Source organism: Pteropus medius, unplaced genomic scaffold, assembly GCF_902729225.1.
Source record: "Pteropus medius unplaced genomic scaffold, Ma_sr-lr_union100, whole genome shotgun sequence".
Taxonomy (NCBI): Eukaryota; Metazoa; Chordata; class Mammalia; order Chiroptera; family Pteropodidae; genus Pteropus; species Pteropus medius.
In genome coordinates, this window is record NW_024350926.1 from 7,361,277 (window position 1) to 7,382,762 (window position 21,486).

A 21,486-nucleotide genomic window follows, 5' to 3' on the forward strand; every position below is an offset into this window, starting at 1 on the left:
TAAAGACCACCCTCACTGTTAGTTGTTCATTAATAGTTCTTTTAATTACAACCTGGAGGTATGCTCTTAATTTTGCATGCATTTTAAAATTAAAGTTACTTTCAAAGCATTTCAAATACTCCTTCTGGCAATAAAGTTGGCTTGGAAGCAGAATTCATCACTCTCCCCCCGCAGATCTTTTGTTTATGATTCCACAGCCTTGCGGGTTTCCTGTACGGTCTGCTATGTAACCCACAGGTGTTGGAAGACGTCTGAGATCATCGACGGGCCTCGGGGTCTCAAGATGAAGCAACCGCCAGCTCTACCCTCATGCTGGGCATGTTGAGGTATATCTCCGAAATTCCTTCTCTTTGTCCTCCTCCATCCCTTCGGTTTCTCTCAAAGGAAAGCCACTTATGGTTCAGATGAGTTTCTCAAGGAACACTTTCTTATTTGTATGGGAGTTTCTCAAGTCAAACTCTAAGAGATGGACAATACCTCTCTGTGTGCATGACAAAGAGGTGACCTTGGAAGCAAAGGCTGTTATTTAGGAGAGTGTAAGCAAGAACTCAGCCACTCTGGAGAAAGAAAGGCTCATGTTCACTCGTTAGGCATTAAAAGTCCTTTAGTCCCCTATAGGCCAGACAGCTACATGACGTGTGCTGAAAAGCACAGGTAATGAGCACTGGCACTCATTTCTCAACAGGTTCTGGGGCCTTCGAGCTGGATGGCCCATAAAGAGTGTGTTGTCTGACCTCCCATTTGATTCAGGAATCCTTACCACAGCATCCTTGAAATTCATTCGAGGCGCCATGAGCACTTTCTGAAGAGTGAGACCCTAGCTGGACAGCTCCAGCGGTTAAACACCCGCAGCTGTGGACGGTCACGTGCATTTCCTCCAGCTGCTCTGATATCTCACACGATCCCCGCTCGCCTCTGGCACGTGTAGGGTCTTGCCTCTTCAATTCTACAGTGTTAATTAAGTCCTATTTACAGTTTTCAGTCTTGCAGCTCAAGCTCTCTGAAAATGACTTCACTTTAGTTGGGAGACTGATACTCATCAAAATATAGTGAAATCTGAATTTTTGACACATGTTATCGACCTCTCAGACTGCATCTCGTCACTGTTCTTTGAACTTCAGTGGTACCTCTGGCTTCCAACATTTTTCTGCTCTCTTAGGAGATCTGACAAAAGCAGTCTCAGTGTAAGATATACACCTTTCACTCCTCTCATTTTTAGATGCACCAATGAAGAGTTAAACAATACGCATCAGGCCACACATATTGCTGGAGACCCAACTGGGAATACAGCCCAGGAAACTTGGCTCTCAGCCCGGTGTGCTTCTAACCACGTGACCATGCTTTCTGACGACTGTAAGTTCTCGTAGTACTTCTCCTGCAGACACATGCAGGAGACAAGCACATCGGGACATTGGACAAGTCAGTGCATTGTTAAGTAAGTTTCTAAACTGAATAACGTGCGTTTTCCAGGATCCCTGTTGCCCTTGACTGTGAACGGGCCACGTTTTGTTATCAGAACATATGGCATTTTTAAAGGTCTCTTTTTATTATGCATTGCCTTAAAATGTACATTCTTGGCTCTTGTGTTGCCGGACACAGATTTCACTCCCATGGCATCTTTCTAAGAAGGCCCTTCTGACTGTTGGAGGCTGCGGCTGCTGCTGTTAAATTCTTCACAGACTCTGTGCGGTGCCCTCCAATACACTTCCCAAGAAGCTGAGCCACTCTCTGCTTAAAATTTCAACTATATGCTTCTAAACCTGAAACAGATGTTATCTTGGCTGCTGTCATTTGTCATGGGCTTGTCTATTTGCATTATATGCAAGGCAAATTAAAGGCAGGTAATTTGCTGCCTCACATCGTAGAGAAAGGAAAAAGGGAGAGGGAGGATGAAATGAAAGAGAGAGAGAGAGGGAACAAATGTAGAAATTAAAGGCATAAAACCACATGGAGAAAGAGCCCAAATGCTTGAGCATCTGTCATCCTAATATCACACGCTACGGTCTGGCTACTGCTGATTTGTCTGGCATCCCTCGTGAACCATGTTTGTGGCCATTCATACTGACTGTGTGAGCTGATCTTTTGATTTAATATCAGCTCGCTCTTTTCAGCTCCCATGTCATGTACTATCTTAAAAAGTATACCGCTTGTTACTCATTCGTCTGTGTTTTCAAGAAGTCATAGTCTCCCCCATTTTTTTCTTTTTGTATGGGAATCAGGAACTAGGAACTATTAAATGGGAAAAATTAACCACTCGCAGAAAATGTGGAAGCCCAGAGAAAAGGGGTTTGTCTTTTATGGTTTGTACTTTGTAAGCTGTGGGTGTGACTCAATTTCCTCACCACCCACATAAAAAAGGTTGCCACCCAATCACTGTTTTTTCTATCCCAAACCCCTCCCCTTGGATTTTGGCTAGGAGAGACCCTAAGAGAGCCTGCCCTTCCTGGACGCTGCCGACTGTGACATATAAAAGCTGTCAGCTGCTCCTGTGGCCAGCAGCATTCAAACCTTGCAGGCTTTTGCTCTCTGAGAGTTTGTAATAAGACACACTTCTCTTACAAGAGTTCATATACTACAACCTAGCAAAGAACTTTAAATTTTTGGAAGAACAAAATATTCAGTTTGGCATTGTGCAGAGGTAAGCTATTTAGCTCAACGAGTTTATTTTGCATGCATTGATTTTAAAGTAGCTCACATTTTTTTTTTTTTACTTTTAGAAATGAGGTTTACTATTATGACTTTTTTTTTTGTATGTGTTCTATCACTCGGTGTCCATATATATCTGGGAGACGTTATCAGCACATTCTCTCTTGTTACCTGGGATGCATTTTTCCTCTTCACTCTCCAGATGAATTTCAATTCCTAAAGATTTCCCTCTGAAAATAACTCTGCAGTGATGCATTCTGTGGTTCAGGCATCGAGGGCAGAAGGTTCTCATTCATTTTAGAATTAGTAGTCATGCTGTTAATGTTTCTCTAGCTATAGAAAATTCCCCTCGGGAATCTGCCTCATAACACTGAGTAAAATGTAAAGAGACCGTTACAGGTTGTCACCTAGGCTTGAGACTTCAACATTTGTTTGGATTTTTGGGGGAGAAAATCGAATCACACAATGCTCCCAAACAGTGCCTTGTAAATCCAGACTCTCTGGACCTACTTTTTTTTCCCTTCCATCGACCCTAACTCTACCTTTCTGATTTCAAAGCCAAGTGACCTCGGTGGCCTCTCCTCCGCCCCTCGAAATGACAGCAATCTCTGCCGTGAGCAGCGCCGTCCTGCTCTCCCTTCTCTGTGAAGCCAGTGCTGTCGTCTTACTCAACTCCACTGACTCATCCTCGCCAACCAATAATTTCACTGATATCGAAGCAGCTCTCACAGCACAGCTAGACTCTGCGGACATCCCCAAGGCACGGCGGAAGCGCTACATTTCGCAAAATGACATGATCGCGATTCTTGATTACCATAACCAAGTTCGGGGCAAAGTGTTCCCACCAGCAGCCAATATGGAATATATGGTAAGACGGATTTGTTTTCTTTGAGTTCTGAGAGCGCTGTATTTGAATTGTATGTTAGAAGAATCGAATGAGTGTTTAGACGTGATGAGATACGGGAGTGGGGAACTTTGTTACACATTTTAATTTGCGAAAGGTTCTTATGTGCCTGGTGAGCTTAAGTACTGTTCCATCATAGAATTAAACAGGAGGGGAGGTCTAACTATCTTTTGTGGGTCCCACAACCATCGATAAATCAGGTCTTATATAAGAAACGTAGATAAAGAGTGGGGTATGTTGACTGACTACATCCGGAAGGTCCACTTTAAAACAAATTTCACGTTAAAGTTTTCCTATACCTTGTCTAATAGTCATATTTATTAGCTAAAACATTTCTTGAAAGTAATTTTTAAAAATTACAGGTTTCCTGTGCATGATTTATTCTCTGGGTAGGTGTTTTTTCCCTTTCTTGGACGAAGCTCTTTCCGACGTTAATCTATCTGTATTCTCAAAGAACATGCTGACTTTTTCCTCCTTGTGATTTAATGCTTTGTCACTCAGAGAGCAGTGAACCCAGTGCATTTGCACACTGTTCCAACTAGCTATGAACACATTCTTTGCTCTCTCTTAAAAATAGGCTCTCTGTGTTTAAATCATTAGAAAGCTTTTTTTTTTTTAAGTTGGTATTGAAAGGATAGATGTCTTTCTAAAGTTTCTTTGTTTTGATTTTGGATTTAAGCAAGGTTATGGTTTAAATTCCAGCACTTCCAAGAGCACAGCTTGGAGCCTGTTGAAGGCAATGAAGACCACCAATACGGATTTCTAAGTTGGGTGGGCGGGTGCTTGGTACCATTAACAATTTTTCTTATGTGCTAACCTAAAATTTTGGGATTTCTATCAGATTATAAATTCATCTACTTTATTTACAGAAGCTTTTTAAGTTTGACTAAATGCAGCTATCAGTGTCACAGGAAAAATAAAGGCTTGCCAAATATATCCATAGAAGTATAATTTAGTCTCTATAAAAATGTATTTTTCTAGGATTTTTTGAAGAAAGAGGAAAAGAAAATGTACTCAGAGGAAAAGAACAAGGGTGTATCAGGGGCAAGAGTCACGTGATTAAGAATAGGCGCTCTGGCATCTGCATGCTTGCTTTCAAACCCCAGTCCTAGAATGTAAGCCGAGTGAATTCACTGCCTCGTGTTGCATTTTCGTCGTCTCTAAGGTGAGGATGAAGGCAGCATCCACCACAAAGAGTTGTTAAGAGGGATGTACGTGTTGAGTGATAGAGCAGTTTGACCAGAGCCTACCGCAAAGGAGGTGTTAAATAAACGTTAACTTCTATGGGTTTCTATGAACTTCTTATGAAAGGTGCCCAGTGAAAACCTATTCAAGACCTAAAAGCAGAGACAGTTACACACACCGAAGACGTGTTTCTAGAAGGTGATGTACAGACGTAGAAAGGATGGGAAGAAACCCGTTTTCGAAATTACCGTCAATTATGAGAGAAATGTGCATGAGATGCTATGTGAGCTCAAAAAGGTATTATACGCAGAGTGTGGGTTCAGGCACTGCTTCCTGGAGGTAACCGCATTGCTAAGACTAAGGTGAGAATCGAGACACCTGAGCCCGCTTTGGAGACAAGCTCGTCTGGGCTGAAATCCTAACTCTGCTGCTTACTTTGTGGCCTTGCGTAAGTTACTCAAGGTGTTAAGACTCGATCTATTTATCTGTAAAGTGGGGATGATAATTTACATAATAACCAATTGGCATATAACGCAATTCACTATTTCAATGGTACCGAGGGAAGAGGGAGTCTCATGAGTAAAGGCGTAGGTGGGGTACGACACAATAGAAATAGACTGAAAAACGCCACGTTTTTCTAGTTACATCTTTCCCCACTGATCAAGAATTAATTCATTCCACATGCATTTATTTAGTTGCTTCTATGTGCCAAGGACTTGGCTAACTGTTTCCACAGATGATCTCATTGGATAGCTCACATTTTCCCTGTGGGGTCAAGATGGTGATCTCCATTTTACAAATGAAATCACTGAGACCCAGAGAAGTTCATGTCTAGGCCAAGGGGGAATGGGTCATTATCCATATGGAACATTATCCCTGCAATTAGACTTCGGGTCTGCGCGATTTCAAAGCCCATGCTGGTAGTGGGAGCATCTTTTCATATGCTAGATCTAGCAGATGCTCCACTGCTGGAAACCCCTGGAGATGTCAGGATATCTTTGTTTCCTTCTTTAAAATGCCAGCTAAAATCCCATAGTAGTCATATTCTATTTGTCATCCACTTCTTGTCTGCTTTTCAAATGTAGGAGCTATTACATATGATTTATTTTGCAAGAAACAGATACAATGCTGGTTATATAGTAGATGTTTTATAAGTCCTCCTTACTTCAGTAAAGTTGATGAGAAATCGTAGTTAGAACAATTAAGTTCTAAAAACGAACACATGACTGTCTCGAATTATCATGTAAACACTGCCTGTAGTTCATTTGTACATATATTTATTCATTTGCTATTTATCGAGCATTTACTATATGTTAGGCACTATTCTAAGCATGAACAAAACAGTCAATCCTTGGCCATCTGGGTGGGAAATCAGACGACAAACAAGATAAATAAATAAATTACATACTACCTTCAAAGGTAGTAAGTTTATGAAGAAAAATAAAGCATGTGTGCTGGTGAGGCTGTGATATTTAATAAGGTGGTTAGCGAACTGCTTGGTGAGAGTGTCCTGGAGAGAGGTGAGAGAGTGACCCACACTGGCGGGTGTGGACACACCATTCCGGGCAGAGGGGAGAGCAAGGGCAAAGTCCCTGAGGCAGGAGAAAACTGATTCGTTCAAAAAAACATGCTCGATTTAGTGAAATCATAGGACTCTTTGAGTAAATTGACCAATTGAAATTAATTCATTGGATCTCATGAAGACTCAGAAAAACTCTGAGGGCAGTACGATATAATAAGTAGCTTGTAGATCAGAGCAGGGGTGTAAGTGACTTCAATCTCTAGGTCAGGTGGAAAGTACAGATCTCAATCGAACACCGCTACTTTTATTTTAACTTGTTTGGCATTGATTTGGATTGTGAGCAATCTGAAAGTCAGTCCTACTATGTACCTCAAAAACTTGGGACACTTGGCTCGCTCTGGCCACCAGCCACGTGTTTAAATGATCCCCACCCGTGAGTGACGTGACGTCACCACGGGAGCCTGGTGGAGGGCGGACTCAGCTCAGGGCCTTTCCTAATTGCACCGGCCTGATTAGCAACAATTGCTTTCATTCAGCTTTTCTCTCTGAACCTTTTCCCTGCCATTTCCTCTCCTGCTAATGTCACCTCGTTAACGTCTTCCGCTATTTATAACCCTACCCTTCAGGTTTTAATCAGAACGCTGTGTCCTTTGCTGACATTTCTCACAATCACAACCATATTTGCTTCCTCCTTCTTTTGAAGCACCATAACCTATTATGTCTAGCTCTCAGCAAAATTGAACTTGATTTATAGGTATCTGTATGTTTCTTGCACACTTCCTAATTTTAAGCTTTCAGGATGCTAAGTATATGTTTGTCTATCTTCGTGTTACTATTTTCTTGGGTAATTTCTTGCACGTAGACAGTGATCTACCATTATTTCATGAATTTAATTGAAATCCCCATGAATTCTTGTGTATTGAAATTGTAGCATTAATCTCAATGTGTGTTGGCCCTTCACATCCCAGGTTCTCCACTCATGGATTCAACCAACCACGGATCAAAATTATTCAAGAAAATGTTACGTTGCTGCTGTAGTGTACTATGTAGCCATACCTACTGATGTACAGACTTTTTATTTCTTGTCATTATTCCCTAAACAATACAGTATAACAACTATTTACTTATAATACCTAATGCACTCACATTGCGTTAGGTATTATAAGTAATCTAGAAATATGTGTGTAGGTTATATGCAAATATTATACCATTTAACCTAAGGGACTTGAACACCTGCAGATTTTAGTATGTACGGGGGTCCTGGAACCAATTCCCCACGGATAACGAGGGAAAACTGTACTATTTACATTTTAATAGAAGTTTTCTAATCATTTATAATAATATTTTATCTCATACATACAAGTTTTTTCATAAATTTCAAAAAGTAATAATATAGACAGAGCTTAAGATATGCAAGCCAAACTTCTTTACTCTTGGCTTCTGTTCTACAATTAGTTTACTGACAAATTTCCAGAGTTCCTTGGACACCAGCTGTTTTTCATTCTTCCTAAGGGCAGTTTAAACCATGACTCTAAACCACAAACCACACTAGTTTCTCAGAATGAGAATTATCCCCAAAAGAATGAAATTGCAAGACTCACACATGGAGTAAAATTTGTAGGATATTCTTTGAATTCAACTCAATTGAATAAATTAATTTAAAAAAATCTGAAGTCCCTTCATGAGAAGATGAGAGTCAAAGAAATCTTTGTCTTGTAAACAAAATGGTGCAAAACAAAACAAACAGGAAAACAACCCATTAAGCTTATAAATCACTATAAAACACTGCTGCATAAGATCGATGTAATAAAAGAGGTCCAGATAAATACCATGGAGAAGTCAAAGAGGAAGTGATAATCTCTAGTTGGCAAAACCACGAAAGGCTTCTTGGAGGAAAGACATTTGAGATGGATCCTCAGGAAGGGAAGGGCTTGGCTTGATGGCAGGTAAAGCCGGGCACGAACAAAATCGCCGGAAGAGAGAAAGCACAGCATGTGAGCCTTGTTTTCGAGGAGTCTGAGGAGAGACTGAGGGTTGCTTGACACGAAAGCATCAGGAAGGCTGTGGAGGTTTTAGAGCGGGACCAGAGGTGCCTTTTAGAAAGGTGACCCTAGCGGCTGGTGCGGTTTAGATTAACAGTGGACGAGACAGGACAGGTGGCGAGCACCGAGTCCGCGGTGCCACTGCCGCAGGCGAAGGCGGGAGGAGCTGGGCGGCTACACCCACGCATGGAGACGGGCATAAGCAATGACCTGGTATATGGCACTAGCCGCAGGCTTCACGGATGGTGAAGAGTGTGGAAAGGCAGGTGAGGGGCAGCGTGAGGACGAAGATGGAGATACTGATAACATGGCTTATCTCGCTCGTTTGGTGCTGCAAATGTTACTGGCTGAGCTAAAGGAATATGGCTTCCTACACGCTTCTGGAAAAGAGAAAAGTACTTGTTACCAAGTCATAGCAGGCAGCAGCATGACATTAAGCATGACCTGAATGGACGGATGGAGAATAGATTAATCCTTGGAAATATCTACCAAACTCTTTGCCTTCAGGAATTTATGACTTGGGAATAATGAAAAATGCTGATTTTGTTTATTTGGGCTTCACGTGGGAGGGAATGTAGATATGTCAGCCACATTTTTTCTTTATTCTATAGTTGACTAACACTTCTGATGCCTACCCTTACTATTGCGTTGTCCCAGACAGCACTTTTCCCTCGTGTGGGGAGGATAACGCAATTTTTGTGTTATAAACATGAGAAATTTGAGGTGCCTAACCTAAATCTTTTCAATGGATGCTTTCGTGTCCCCTGGAATGCCTCCTGAGGCCCGCTGCCAGCCAGCAGGGAACTGGGAGACGGCGGCAGGAAGGCCTTTCCCCAGCACGTTCAGACACTGCATTCCCCGGCCAGCTGTAGAGCCTTTTAAGCATCTTGGCTGCAGATGGAGACCGGGCACGTTCTGTAGGAATTTTCTTTCAAGGTGCACGGTGCTTAGCACCACTTAGAATTGTAGACAAGTGTTCAGATCTCCGTGTATGGAGCCAGCTGGAAGTGAAGGACATTTTGTTTGTGACCATTTTGAGCACAGGCTCTGAGGAATGCTAATGCAGAAACACGATCAGACTCCGAACAGCACTGCGGGGTGGGAGACAGAAGAGCTGTGGAACCCACGGAGGCCGCAAGCAGGGTGGCCATGTTTCCTAATATTCGACACTGCCTTTCTGATGGCAAATGATATCTGACCTGACACAATAGCACAGAACAAGAATTTCATTGTATTCCTGCCAAGTATTGGTAGAACATAGCATCATGTCTGTTCCACAGAGAACACTCAGTACGTATTTGTGGAACAATTGAATGATGTCTTCTAACTTCTTCTGGGCACCCACGTAAAGCGCGTGTGGCTGTGGGCAAAAGGCAGTCGATGTTCAATCACTCCGCGGTGTCTGCTCACGCGCCCGGCTCTGTGCCGAGGGGAGTGAACGGGGGGAGCAGAAATACCCCTCACTGAAAGGTACTGTGAGCAGACAAGTAAGTGGGCGACGCGGCGAGCTGAGAGCCACAGCAGAATAAATCCAGGGGCTCTGATATCGCATGGGGTGTACCCAGCCCAGACTTGGACTTGGGGTACACAGGCTGGGAAGGCTTCCAGAAAGAAATGATTTCAAATATTAAATATAAAAACTAAATAGAAGTTGCAGAGAAGGGAGCTAAGGAAAGAGGAACAGACAGTAAACATGAGAAGGCGCATGGTGTCCTGACGGGGGCGACAGAGAGGAGTGTGGCTTGGTGGAGTGTGGCTTGGTGGAGTGTGTCAGGGCGAAACTGCTGCTCGTCGAGGCTGGGGAAGGCGTGAAGACATCTGCTGCGCCCGAGTCTAAGATCAAAGGAGGTGACTGAAGGTTTGAAGCAGGAAAGGTGTGTAATGAATTTGCATTTCGGAAAGGTGATTCTGGCTACGGGATGAGGAGGAGACTGGAGGTGGACAGAGTGAAGGCAGGGACCCCAGTCCAGGACAGTCATTTACTCTGGCCGTCTGGTGAGAGGTGATTGAAGAAGCCTCAATAAAGGTTAAGGCCATAGGGATGTGAGAAAGGGAGCCTGAGATGAAATCGACTGCAGCAAGCGATTTATACGATGAAGCAAAATGAGGCTTCAGGTGCCGAAGCAGTGGAGGAGGATGCCTTCGTTCTGACTGGGACGACGGGCTGAGGCGGGGGACACAAAATAAAGAGCAGGTTTCAGGTAGTTTTTCGTGGCTGCAGGTTTATTATCCATGGTCCACATCTACGGAGGTTGAAAAGAGTAGCTAGTGTGTAGGAGGGGACATTCTTTTACTACAAAGAATTTTGGGTGGGAAGCTGCTTTAGTAATCAAAATGGACCACTTCGCATACAGGGGTAGTGCAGTGTCACGGGGGTGGCATGGATGGATGATTTTATGTCTGAGAATCTACTCGGTCATTTTTGCAAGAAAGTTTGTGTATTTTTTTTGTTTTTTGTTTTTGAATACATGCTAAGACTTAAATCAACACAAACCCACATTTGTTTCAGAGGCCTAAACAGCACCAGGCCCATGGAGTACTCCTGACACATTCAGAACAAGGGTTTTATGGAAACTAATCAAAGAACTGTAGAAAAACAGAGGTTGACTAGTCTGGCTGGCCTGGCGTCCTGAGTTTAGTTTATCTGAAAACCATTTACTAGCCAGTCAGTGGCCATGAAATAGTTCCGAACTCGAGATGTTTAACTGTCTATGAGAATTTCCAAAGAAGGGGAGGGGGAGGGGCAGGGGGGAGAAAGACTAATAGCTTAAACTGGACAAGGAAAAACGTTTGGCACAAAATGTATCCTAGAGTGAGGTTTGGAGAGGTGGGATGCAAATGTTTCCAGTCCTTGTTACCCACAGCGTCTCAAATCAGGTACCAGGCATTTTTTTTGACACAGTTATGAAAGCATGCCCAAAAAGTTATGTTTTCAGACTAAACTTTTCATGACTCTTAAAATTTCACACCACATACTCTAAACTGAAACAGTCCAGAAATGTTACTTAAGGACACATGTTTTTTTCCTCCTAAGAAGTGCATCATATTCAATTTCATAATTTCACTAAATGTGAACATTCTAGCAAGTCTGTCGCTCTGCATTCCAGGGAGATCATGTTTTCAGCAGGCAGCAGGTAGGCGGAAAGGCATTTGAATTCTTCTGACCAAGTGGGCAATGGCAAAATACTGGGCTTGCATGTGTATCCCAGGAGAGTTTAACAATCAAGCATCTGTTTTCAGATTATTGTAACACTGAGTTTGTGGAAAAAAAAAATCGCCACACATGAAAATATCTTCCTGGCTCATAATGCCAGTATGAAATGATAGCTGATGGGTGTTATATTTTGCTGGTAGGAAGGCCTATTGCTAGAATCCACTAATAAAGGGTCTGTAAAGATAAAACTTACGTCAAAGAGGGATTTAAGTTGGGAAATTAGTTAAGTTTTAAAACTTCTAAAATATTCTCTAGTTTTTATCTTCCACTGCCTGATGTTATTTTCCCTGAAGGGAGCTTTTCGTTATCTCTACGCAATTCCGTTTCTGATTATTTCCTTGCTTTAGGATTTCTCTGTTTTCACTTTATCTGATGGCGCGCTCAGCTGAGATTAAAGCTTGATGTCTCTTAAACCTCTGGCTACCAGATAACGTGATCGAAAGGGCACCTCGCCCTGCTCCCCACTCTAGGGAGCTTTCTCCTTCCCGGACTCCACCACCTCTCAGCGCTCGATCCCCGAACTGGTAATATCTTCCACTGAGCACACCCGCGAGCCGGGGGGCTGGGCTGAATGCTCTTTGGTCACTATCTTACCGAACCTTCACGGCAGTCAAGAGAGGGGGACACTTTTCCTCATTCAGAGACAGGAAACCCGGCGCTCGGAGAGCATGAGCCACAGAGCAGACACCTCGGGATGACGAGAACGCAGTTCTAGCGACAGCAAAGCTCATGCTTGGGAAGACCGGGCCGTACGCACTCCCTTCACGCATTTGTCCCCGACAGCTCTTCCTTAGCCTCCAGCTCGTTTGCGCTAAATACCTGTGCGGCCAGGCCTAAGGTCGGGAGTATTGCCAGCAGAGCCCATCAGGGAAGACATCTGCTTTCCGAGAAAGTCCTGGCAGAGGTCAGTTGTGTCATTAAGGACATGGAGAATCGAGGGACTCCCTCACCCCTTCTGCTACACACACGCATGAACCGTGCCAATTAGGTCATCTTGGGAACTGGCTGCAGTGTGTCCCTGGTCAAAGGCTTTCACCTGGCTGTCGTACCGGCTGGGTTCCAATACGTGTGTGGGATTCTGACAGCCAGGCGCCTGGAACTGCTGTGGCCTGAGCAGCGCAGGGTAGTGGGGACGCGTTCTCCACTCGTTCTGCTCCTGTGGGTGGGTTCTGGTGTGGGGCTGGCAGGTTTGCTGGGCATGGCCTCCTGCCGATTCATGTCATGAACTAAGTCACGTGCAGGCCAAATGTGTGTTTTAAAGACAGGTTTGATGTTCTTATGATGGAAAGAGATTGACTTCTTCAGAAAATTTTCATCTATTTTTTCAAGATTTTGGATTTTCAGAAATTTACGTATATAGCTCTTCCACATGTTGCTTCTTGTATCAGTGAGTAAAGCCATTTAGATTTCCTATGATTTCTAAATAAGCAGCACGAACACCATCTGTTACCTCTACATTCATATCTGCGTAGCCATGGGCTACAGACCCCTTCCCTGGACTTGCTCTCAGAATGAATGAGAATAGCAGGTCTGCAATGTGGATCGCCACTCGCTTGGGACACACTCGGTGGGCTAAGCACCGTTCAAAAGAAGCGAATTTTTAGCAGCACATGATTCTTTTGGAGCTTCTTTACATAACGTACCACACACTTTATATATGTAACGATGAATTTATATAATGCGTTATGACTTGCAACTTTCCGCTCACTTGTCTGGTAGTATCTTTGTTGCCTGTCTCTTTCTTAAACTATAAGGCAGAGTCCTTCTCAGTCTTGCTGACTGTTGAGGTGACGGTATCCATCGACTCCCAATAAATATTCACTTACTGGCTGCCTAGATGAATGAATTACCTAGGATCCTACTGGTTAACCTGGAAAGTTACATTTCTTGAATTTTGCACTGTCGCGTTAAAAACAGTACTCCCCATGTGGTAAGTTTCTTGTAAGGAGGTCTGGGGCAAACATAGTTTCCAGGGTCACTATATCGTGCCACCATCCATGGATATTACATAACGTATCCATGTAAGTGTAATGGTGATAATGATACCGTAGATCAGAGTTCGTAAACTATAGGCCCGTCAACCACTCTAATTAGTGGATATGTTTAATTTGCTCTGTGTAGTATTAAACTGTACAGAATTTTACATTTAAAAAAATTATTTGCCAACATGTAAAAGTTAATATATTTTACATAAACATCAGGATTTCTAGATTATTCTGAAAGGTGGTAAGGTCTAGAGACATTGAGTCCACTTCCTACTTGTCATCAACTGCTTAGAAAGGAGTAGCCTCTTTGGGTGGGGCACATTTGCTCACTTTTGAGTGTCTCTTTTTTTTCATGGAACTGGCCAGAGGTCAAGTGGCAGTTGCACTTTGTCATCCGATACCCAGTGCTACTTTAGTCACCTCATTACCAGGCCGACCCCCTACACAATTACTTGAGTTTGATTACATTCACCTAGAGTTTGGGCATTTTCGAAGTACTTAACCGATGTACAGTTTCACAGTGTAGATTTAGCCATGCATAGATTTAAAGCACTGAAATTTTTTCTTTATTTCCTGATCACCAATCTTATTTACTCTTATCTCAAATTCCAAATGTTTTTCCTTTTAACCATGACTTCATTAATTTATATATTAAGGTATTTTTATATTAGGCACACCCTCAGTTAGATGTCTCTTTCAATAATCCAGATAACAGAGGATGGTGGCTTTGACCAAGGTGGTGGCAATAGTGGCGATGATCAACGGTTACCTTCTGGGTATACGTAGGATCGACAAGATTTGCTGATGAGGCAGATAAAGATTATGAAACAAATAAACAGCAAAGATTTTCAGCCTAGATTCAGCCTGCTCGATTTTGAGCAATTACCACAGCAACCTGTACACTTTTTTTGTAAAGGGTCAGGTAGCAAATATGTCCAGCTGTGCACGCTTTATGGTTTATGTTGCAACTACTTAATTCTGACTTAGCAGCATGGAAACAACCATAAATGACACATAGATGGCAATGGGACAGATCTGGTGACTCCCGCCCTAGAAGACGGGCTCTGCCGTTCGCTGATAAGAGGAAGAGTCCAGGACTAGCTGGTTAGGTGGTGGGCAGTGGGGCAGGGTTGGAGATAACTGAGCTCAATTTCGAACGAGTTAAGAAGACGTTTAAAGTAGGTAAGTGGATGACTTAGTCTGGAATTCAACGAAGAGCTTTAGGGATATAATTTGGAGTAATAATACCACCAGCCTTTAATGGTATATCAATCCATGAGACAGGATGAGACAGTGAATGCAGATAAAACAGAAAAGAACAAAAAGAGGGAGAGAGAGAAGTGGACGTGGCCTGAAGCCTGGGGACCTTCCGGCATGGAGAGGTCAGAGCGGTGAGGAAGAGTCAGCAAACATGCAGAGAACCAGCAGCCAGAGGAAAACAAGGCAAGCATGAGGCCACGTGGCCAAGAGCTGGGGGCGTGTCCAGGAGGACCAAGTGGCCAAGCATGCCGAAAGCTGCTGACAGGCCGAGGACTCTGACGACCAGGAAATGACCATTTTTGAGAGCAGTTGGGTGGAGTGGAGACAGGGTGGGGAACCGGCCTGGGGAAGGGCTCACAAAAGAATGGAAGACGAGAAATCGTAAATTCTCAGTTAAGACAACTCTCAAGGAATTTCACTATTATAGGAAGGGGGAGAATGGTACAATGATTAGAAGATGAGCGGGGGTCAAGGAAGGGCTTTCTCTGTTTTCAAGAAATGTATTCTGTTGGCGATGGTCCCCTCTAAAATAAAGTACGCTTCACACCATCTCTTTACAGTTTACCTTTCTCACCTATGTGAAGTGCTACTCATCTTACCTGAGGGAATTCATCATCCTCTTTTAAACGTTTAAGAGATGCTGAGGACTGCACTGTGATACTTTATGACATAATGCGATCCCATACTTTATAGTTACTTTTGTGGCTTGAGGGATTCTTTTTTTTATCAAGTCCCTTTAACTCTCTGTTATCTTATAAAGTAGAAACGGTTTAATAGCATTTAATTACTCTAATCAATGGCAGAACTCCACCTGACGACCCTTGCTCTGCCTCTGCCCTACCCCACGGCACCTGACCCCACCCCTCCCCAGCCTGCCGACACTCACTCCTGCCCCCGCATCTGGTTAACTCCGGGTCTTGTATTATTCAGCTCTGAGTTTCTCTATCGGCATTTCACAGGCATTTCTACCTAACGGGAATAAACCCACCAATTTCAAAACAGAACCGCTATCATGCCTGTGATCGAAAGCAGTTTTAAGCGTTTTAGAAACTTTGCTGCCCTTGGGGGAAATAATTTTGTCGGCACTTAATTTCTTTTTAATAGTTCTCCCTCACTTCTGCAAGTCGGTACTCCTTTTCCAATCTGACTAACCCAGAAAAAGATCAAGCAGTTCTAGCTAAATTATGTTTTGAAACTTCAAAGCTTATCGAAGTTGACTACTTTCTAACGTAACATACCGGAAATGACCAAATAAGTGTCCAAGAAAATAAATGTCTATAGCACGTGCCATACCGTCTCCAATGCCACCACTGTCACAGCATCTGTGCCAATAGCAGTTTAGAAACATGTCTCCAAAAACTCAGCGTGATATTTTTATTTTAATAGTTTATGGATTCCATGTGCATAATGGATTTTTCAAAAGGTCACTTTTGTTTTTACAAGTAATATTCCTTGTTCTTTTTTAATTTAGCTCTGAATTACAAATCTTTTGTCCTATTCGTAAATCTAGCAAGTTTTGACAATTATGTTTGTTTAATGTTTACTAATAAATTTAATTATTAAATTTCACAAACTATATTTAGTTTTAATATATTTGATTTTTTAGAGTATTTCAATTAATTGAAAATAATAATTTCCATATATTTAAATGTCTTAAAAGTTTAAGAAATGCAGTGACTCTTAAGTTTTAGATTTTGCAACACTTTAAAAAAATTTAACAAGGTTTCTTGTAAAATTCAACTTAAAATTGCAAGCATGAATCATTACTCATTGATATATTTATGCTGAAATGACAAGGCTAACCTGTTGCTTCAATGGCCAACATTCTCTTAACCATTACGAATCTTAATAGTATCAAAAATGCACAGGTTCCTTAGCCATAAATCTCTATCCTTTTTAATACCTTAAATTTGGTTCTTTTGAACACTTCTACATTTAATTCTTCTGTTTAGATGTGACAGATGTTACCCACATTTGAAACAAACAAAGCGGTATGTCATCGCGATGTTGGGGATACATTCCCAAGCGCTTTTTAGGTTGCCTTCCAGTTTGACTGCAGTTCTCATCCAGAGATACAACCAGGGTTTAAGGGGAGTTTCAGACGTCAGCGTGCTTCCTGAACCTGGCTGCCACTGTGTTGTGGATACCAGAACTTAGGAAACGACCAATAAAACAACCTCATCCCTGGCCAGAGCGTGCCATTCTCTAACTTGTCTGTCTGCTTAGAAAAGTCAACAACCTTCTCCCATGCTGCAACATTCTTTGACTCAATTCCGTATTTCTTTGGTTCAAGCTCCGAAGACCTCTGAACTTGATGAGAATCTGCATTCTTTTCATAACCCTCCTATCTCTTGGAACCACAGGTCTTTCAGATATTTAAATAACATCATTGTGAATTCTAGATATCTCTCTCGTACCTTAGTCCAGCTATGTGGCTGCCACAGACATGGCACTGACTCTATAAGCAGAATAGCTTGTGAACATTTTAGTCCATTGCTAAATCAATCAATTTATGAGCTGACCAACTAAAATGACTCTTAACAGCAAAGAATGGAAGAAAACCATGTGGGGTGACAGGGTAAACCTCTGAGCATGTGGCTGTATGGACACTGCCGTAAGCCATCCTTATTTTGTGATTTATCTAATTTAATCACAATATCTAACATTTAAAGTGTCCTGTAAATATTTTTCAGTATCCGTGTATAATATTCTTAATTTTTACCTCATTTTTAGGAGGCAGGATCAGATTTTAAGTGTTTACAACTAAATTATTTGTTTAGAGGGAATACAGAATATTGAAGCTGGTTGAATAAAAGTTAAGTATAAGGTGTTTAGTTTTTCCAACCAAAAATTTTGCATATTTACTAGGCATTTCATAGAATATTAAGTAGATGCACATGTGTGCCCTCCTTTTTTCTGTTGCTGTCTTCGTAGACTATAATATTGAAATCATTTCAAATAAACGCCACAGATACTCAGAAAGTCGGCAGATGCCCATCAAGCATCAGAAATGTATATATTAAGTTAAATGCTTAATAGCAATTTACATCTCCATTCCCTGAACTTTTATAAGTTGTTCAAATTCTTTCACATGGTTACACTGGCAAATTTCATTGCAATTTAGAGCTTCTTGATGGAAAAGAAGAGGTCATGTTGGGCAACTCCCTATAGCCTCCAATTGTTGAAATTTCCTATTGTTATTAAATAAAGTTATTATTGCTTGCTATTTTCAAACCTCAAAGACCTCTCATCATATTAATCAATTTAACTATTACTGGAGGCTAAAGGGATAAATAATTTACCCATCTTCTCTGGGGAGTTGGCATCAATGGAGAAAGACAGAAGCAGCAAATGCAGATCTCCACTTTACCGATAGATGTGACTATTATAGTCCCTCAGTCAGAGCTCCCTACTTGAACTGGGTCTTCCCTTCTCTACAGGATCAATATGAGAACTGATTGGGGACAGAGAGGCAAAAAAGAATACAGAACCTCTGACTTACCCTACAGTGGGCATCCAAGGGAGAGTGGATGGTGTCTTCCAGAGAGAGGCAAAATGGCCCACGCTCTCTGTGTGGGCCCTGGCCGTTGCCCATCAGGCTCTTCAGCATCTTTCTTCAGGAATCTTGAGATAGAAATAAATGCCTCCCATTGGTTCCCTAAAAACGAACACCACAGAGAGAGAAAGAAAGTGGTTATTCCTCCCTCCCATGGCTATCCTCTCCAAAGTTTTAATTGCGACACGTGTACATAGAAACACCTGAAAAAATGTAGGCGTTGGTACTGCTAAATACATTGTCTTCCTATCAGGATCCCTTATCACAGTTAACGGAGTGTGTTTATGTTAGATATTTTTTAGGCATGAAATTTTTGATTCATCTTTTTGACATACACAATACTTAGTTTTCAAATATGTGAATGAATATAACGAAAGGATTACATATGCTAAATTCTTAACTCACGTATTTCTGATAATTTCGAAAAGAATCAAGTTTACTCTCCATGGAGCTAGAACCGGGCAATTCATAGCCCAATACATAGATCTTCCTGGCTTTGATGTTGGGCTACTTGGGTAATTAAATGAGATGACGTCATCCAACCTTAATTTTCAGATGCTTTAACTGGGAGATACAATAAGTGACATGCCTTCAGCCACAGATGATCTTAGCAGTAGAATTAGAGTGAGAATACATTTCTAAATTTTTAGGCCAATGTTATTTGTGTCATGCTGTGCTGATATTTTAGACCAAGACTCTAATAAAGCATTTTTAGCAGTTTTGATCTGAGTGCACACTGTATTTCAATAAGTAAATGACACTTAAATATATTTTTTTCCTCCAGTGACTGTATTATTTAAGAACTCTTCAGGGGACATAAATTGTTGATGTTCCATCTGGAATTTCTTTTTGAATTAATCTTGCTGTTTTGTATTTTGAGGAACTATAACCCACATGTCATAAATCCATATATTTCATTCAAAAATATCGGAAGAATAAATAATAGATAAATTAACTATCAGCCAAACAAAATGTATTTAAAAGTTAATTTCAGCCCTAAGAGTCTATGATTTTCATTATAAATTTATTTCGTATGGCTGATATACTTTACCCAGATTTTTATAAACAAAACAAAGAAGTTTCAATAATTCATAAAATTTATGCCCAATAATTGTTTTAGTAAACTAAGTATTTATTTAAAAAGTAGTACAAAATCTCTTTTTGTAATTGTAAAAGAGTATGATATCAATTCAGAGGGAAAAAATATAAAGAAATGGACACTAGTCATAAATTACAGGATGAGTATTATCCATTTTTGATACTGTATTTAACATCGATTATTTATTAAAATGGTTTTATGTAAAATTTTTCCATGTTTAGTTTAATCCACACAATGTGCAGATTGTATTCTGAATGACTGAACCGGCTCCTTGAGTAATCTCTGTTACTCTAGGATGTGGACAAAGGAGACGTGGCCACCGCAGAATTGCTCCAGATCTTTCCTAAATAATTCTGATTTTATATAAACTTTGGGAGTGAGTATATTTTAATGCAATTCTGGATAAATTTATGTAACATGACTTTGTTTTTCTAATTTAAAATGACTTTTGAGTAACTAATGAATTCCTTTTGAGGGTGGCTGCCATGGCTTCCTAGGGCAAACATGTCTCTGGAAGGACTCATTGATTTTTTTTTTTTTCCTATTTTATTTCAAAGTCGCTAAATTAATTTCTGTTCATTTAACTATACTGATTACTAAGTAAGTCTATGTGTCCCATGATCTCTGAGGAAAGCTGTGCCTTTTCAGTGTTCTAGCTACGCGGTCCCCAGGGTTTGCTTGGAAGCTTGTAATGCACAGCAGACTCGTGGCCATTGACCCTAATGGAGATGCCTCTGGCTTATCTCCACGCAACTGGGCAGAGGAGAAAGTCACCAAGAGACCGATAAAATAAGGGAGACTATGAAAAGCAGAAAGACAAAGATTAATAGAAGGACATGTACAAGCCTTCCCATACAGAGTTTGAGTAATAAAACCATCCCTTCCTTCTTCAAATAAGGTCTTACCTTCTAAAACATACCAGTGCCCACTGTCACAATTCAAAATTTTTCAGAATAGAACAATATATAAATATTCACATAACAGAAAATAATGATATTTAACTATAAAACTCAATTAAAATCATTTTTTTACAACAGATAAGTTCTTCAGTAAATTACATTTTCACTAGGGGGAAATTCTGAAAGCATGTTTTCTATATTTACGTTCAAGAATTATAAATATTTTCTACTTTGTATTTTGTACCTGGAAATTCCTAGAAAATGGCCTCTACAGAAATCAATTGACTTTGGTGGATTCTAGTTTCAGTGGTCAGTCTGAGGTGTCCCCAGGCTACACCTAGACATGGTATTTTTGTTAACCCATCCTTTACAAAAAGCTGATGTCTGGACTTTGGATCTAGATGGCACTGTAAAAACAATAAAGTTTTTTTTTTTTCCTGGTACAATCACAATTATATTGCATTATAAAATTGAACTATCAATGGTTTTAATTTGCTTTCCTTTAGTTAAAAGTCTCAGGAATCAGAATTGAAAAAACTTTAGGAATTACTAGTACCATTTCCTTTCTTTTATTTTGTGTCTTATCAGCAAACCTGTAAAGCTGAAAGCTTTTTCCCCTTCACAGGTTTGGGATGAAAATCTTGCAAAATCTGCAGAGGCTTGGGCAGCTACTTGCATTTGGGACCATGGACCTTCCTACTTACTGAGATTTTTGGGCCAAAATCTATCTGTACGAACTGGAAGGTAGGAAGCAGCAGGTTCACTGCTACCATTGATCCATGCAACTTCATTGCCAAGGGGGTACATCGATTTCCAGTAATATCAGCAGCTGTTTATTGAGTGCTTACTACGTGCCAGGCGTGGATGCTTGGCCTATGACTGTTTTCGATGTTCTCGAGGATTATGTAATTGGTTCAAAGGGCCTAACAAGACCAGTGTCCCTTTTCAACCTCAGAACACTCTCCCTTCGCCTGTAATCTCTACTTACATCACAGAATCTCTGAAAGGATCAGATATGCGCTTTATCCTTAATTCTGACTCTTCCACCTTGAGAAGATCCCTTGACATGTGTGCAACTTTCTCATGGCCGCATATATCAATATGCTTGTGTTATGTAAATTGTATCTATGCAAATATGCACAACTATAGACAGCTGCTCTCAGTGATAGGATGA

General features: G+C 41.2%; 1 protein-coding gene across 2 annotated transcripts in view; it reads left to right on the forward strand.

Annotated features, from left to right (window-relative positions):
* Nucleotides 1-2,496: 2,496 nt before the first annotated feature.
* The window catches only part of PI15 (peptidase inhibitor 15), a 40,106-nt gene continuing 21,116 nt past the window's right edge, over nucleotides 2,497-21,486 (forward strand). For both annotated transcript variants that reach the window (XM_039841902.1, XM_039841901.1), the window contains exons 1-3: nucleotides 2,497-2,638; nucleotides 3,205-3,514; nucleotides 20,938-21,056. In XM_039841902.1, coding sequence (XP_039697836.1) covers nucleotides 3,242-3,514; nucleotides 20,938-21,056 — 392 coding nt within the window. In that variant the 5' untranslated portion in view covers nucleotides 2,497-2,638; nucleotides 3,205-3,241. The remainder of the gene's footprint in view (nucleotides 2,639-3,204; nucleotides 3,515-20,937; nucleotides 21,057-21,486) is intronic.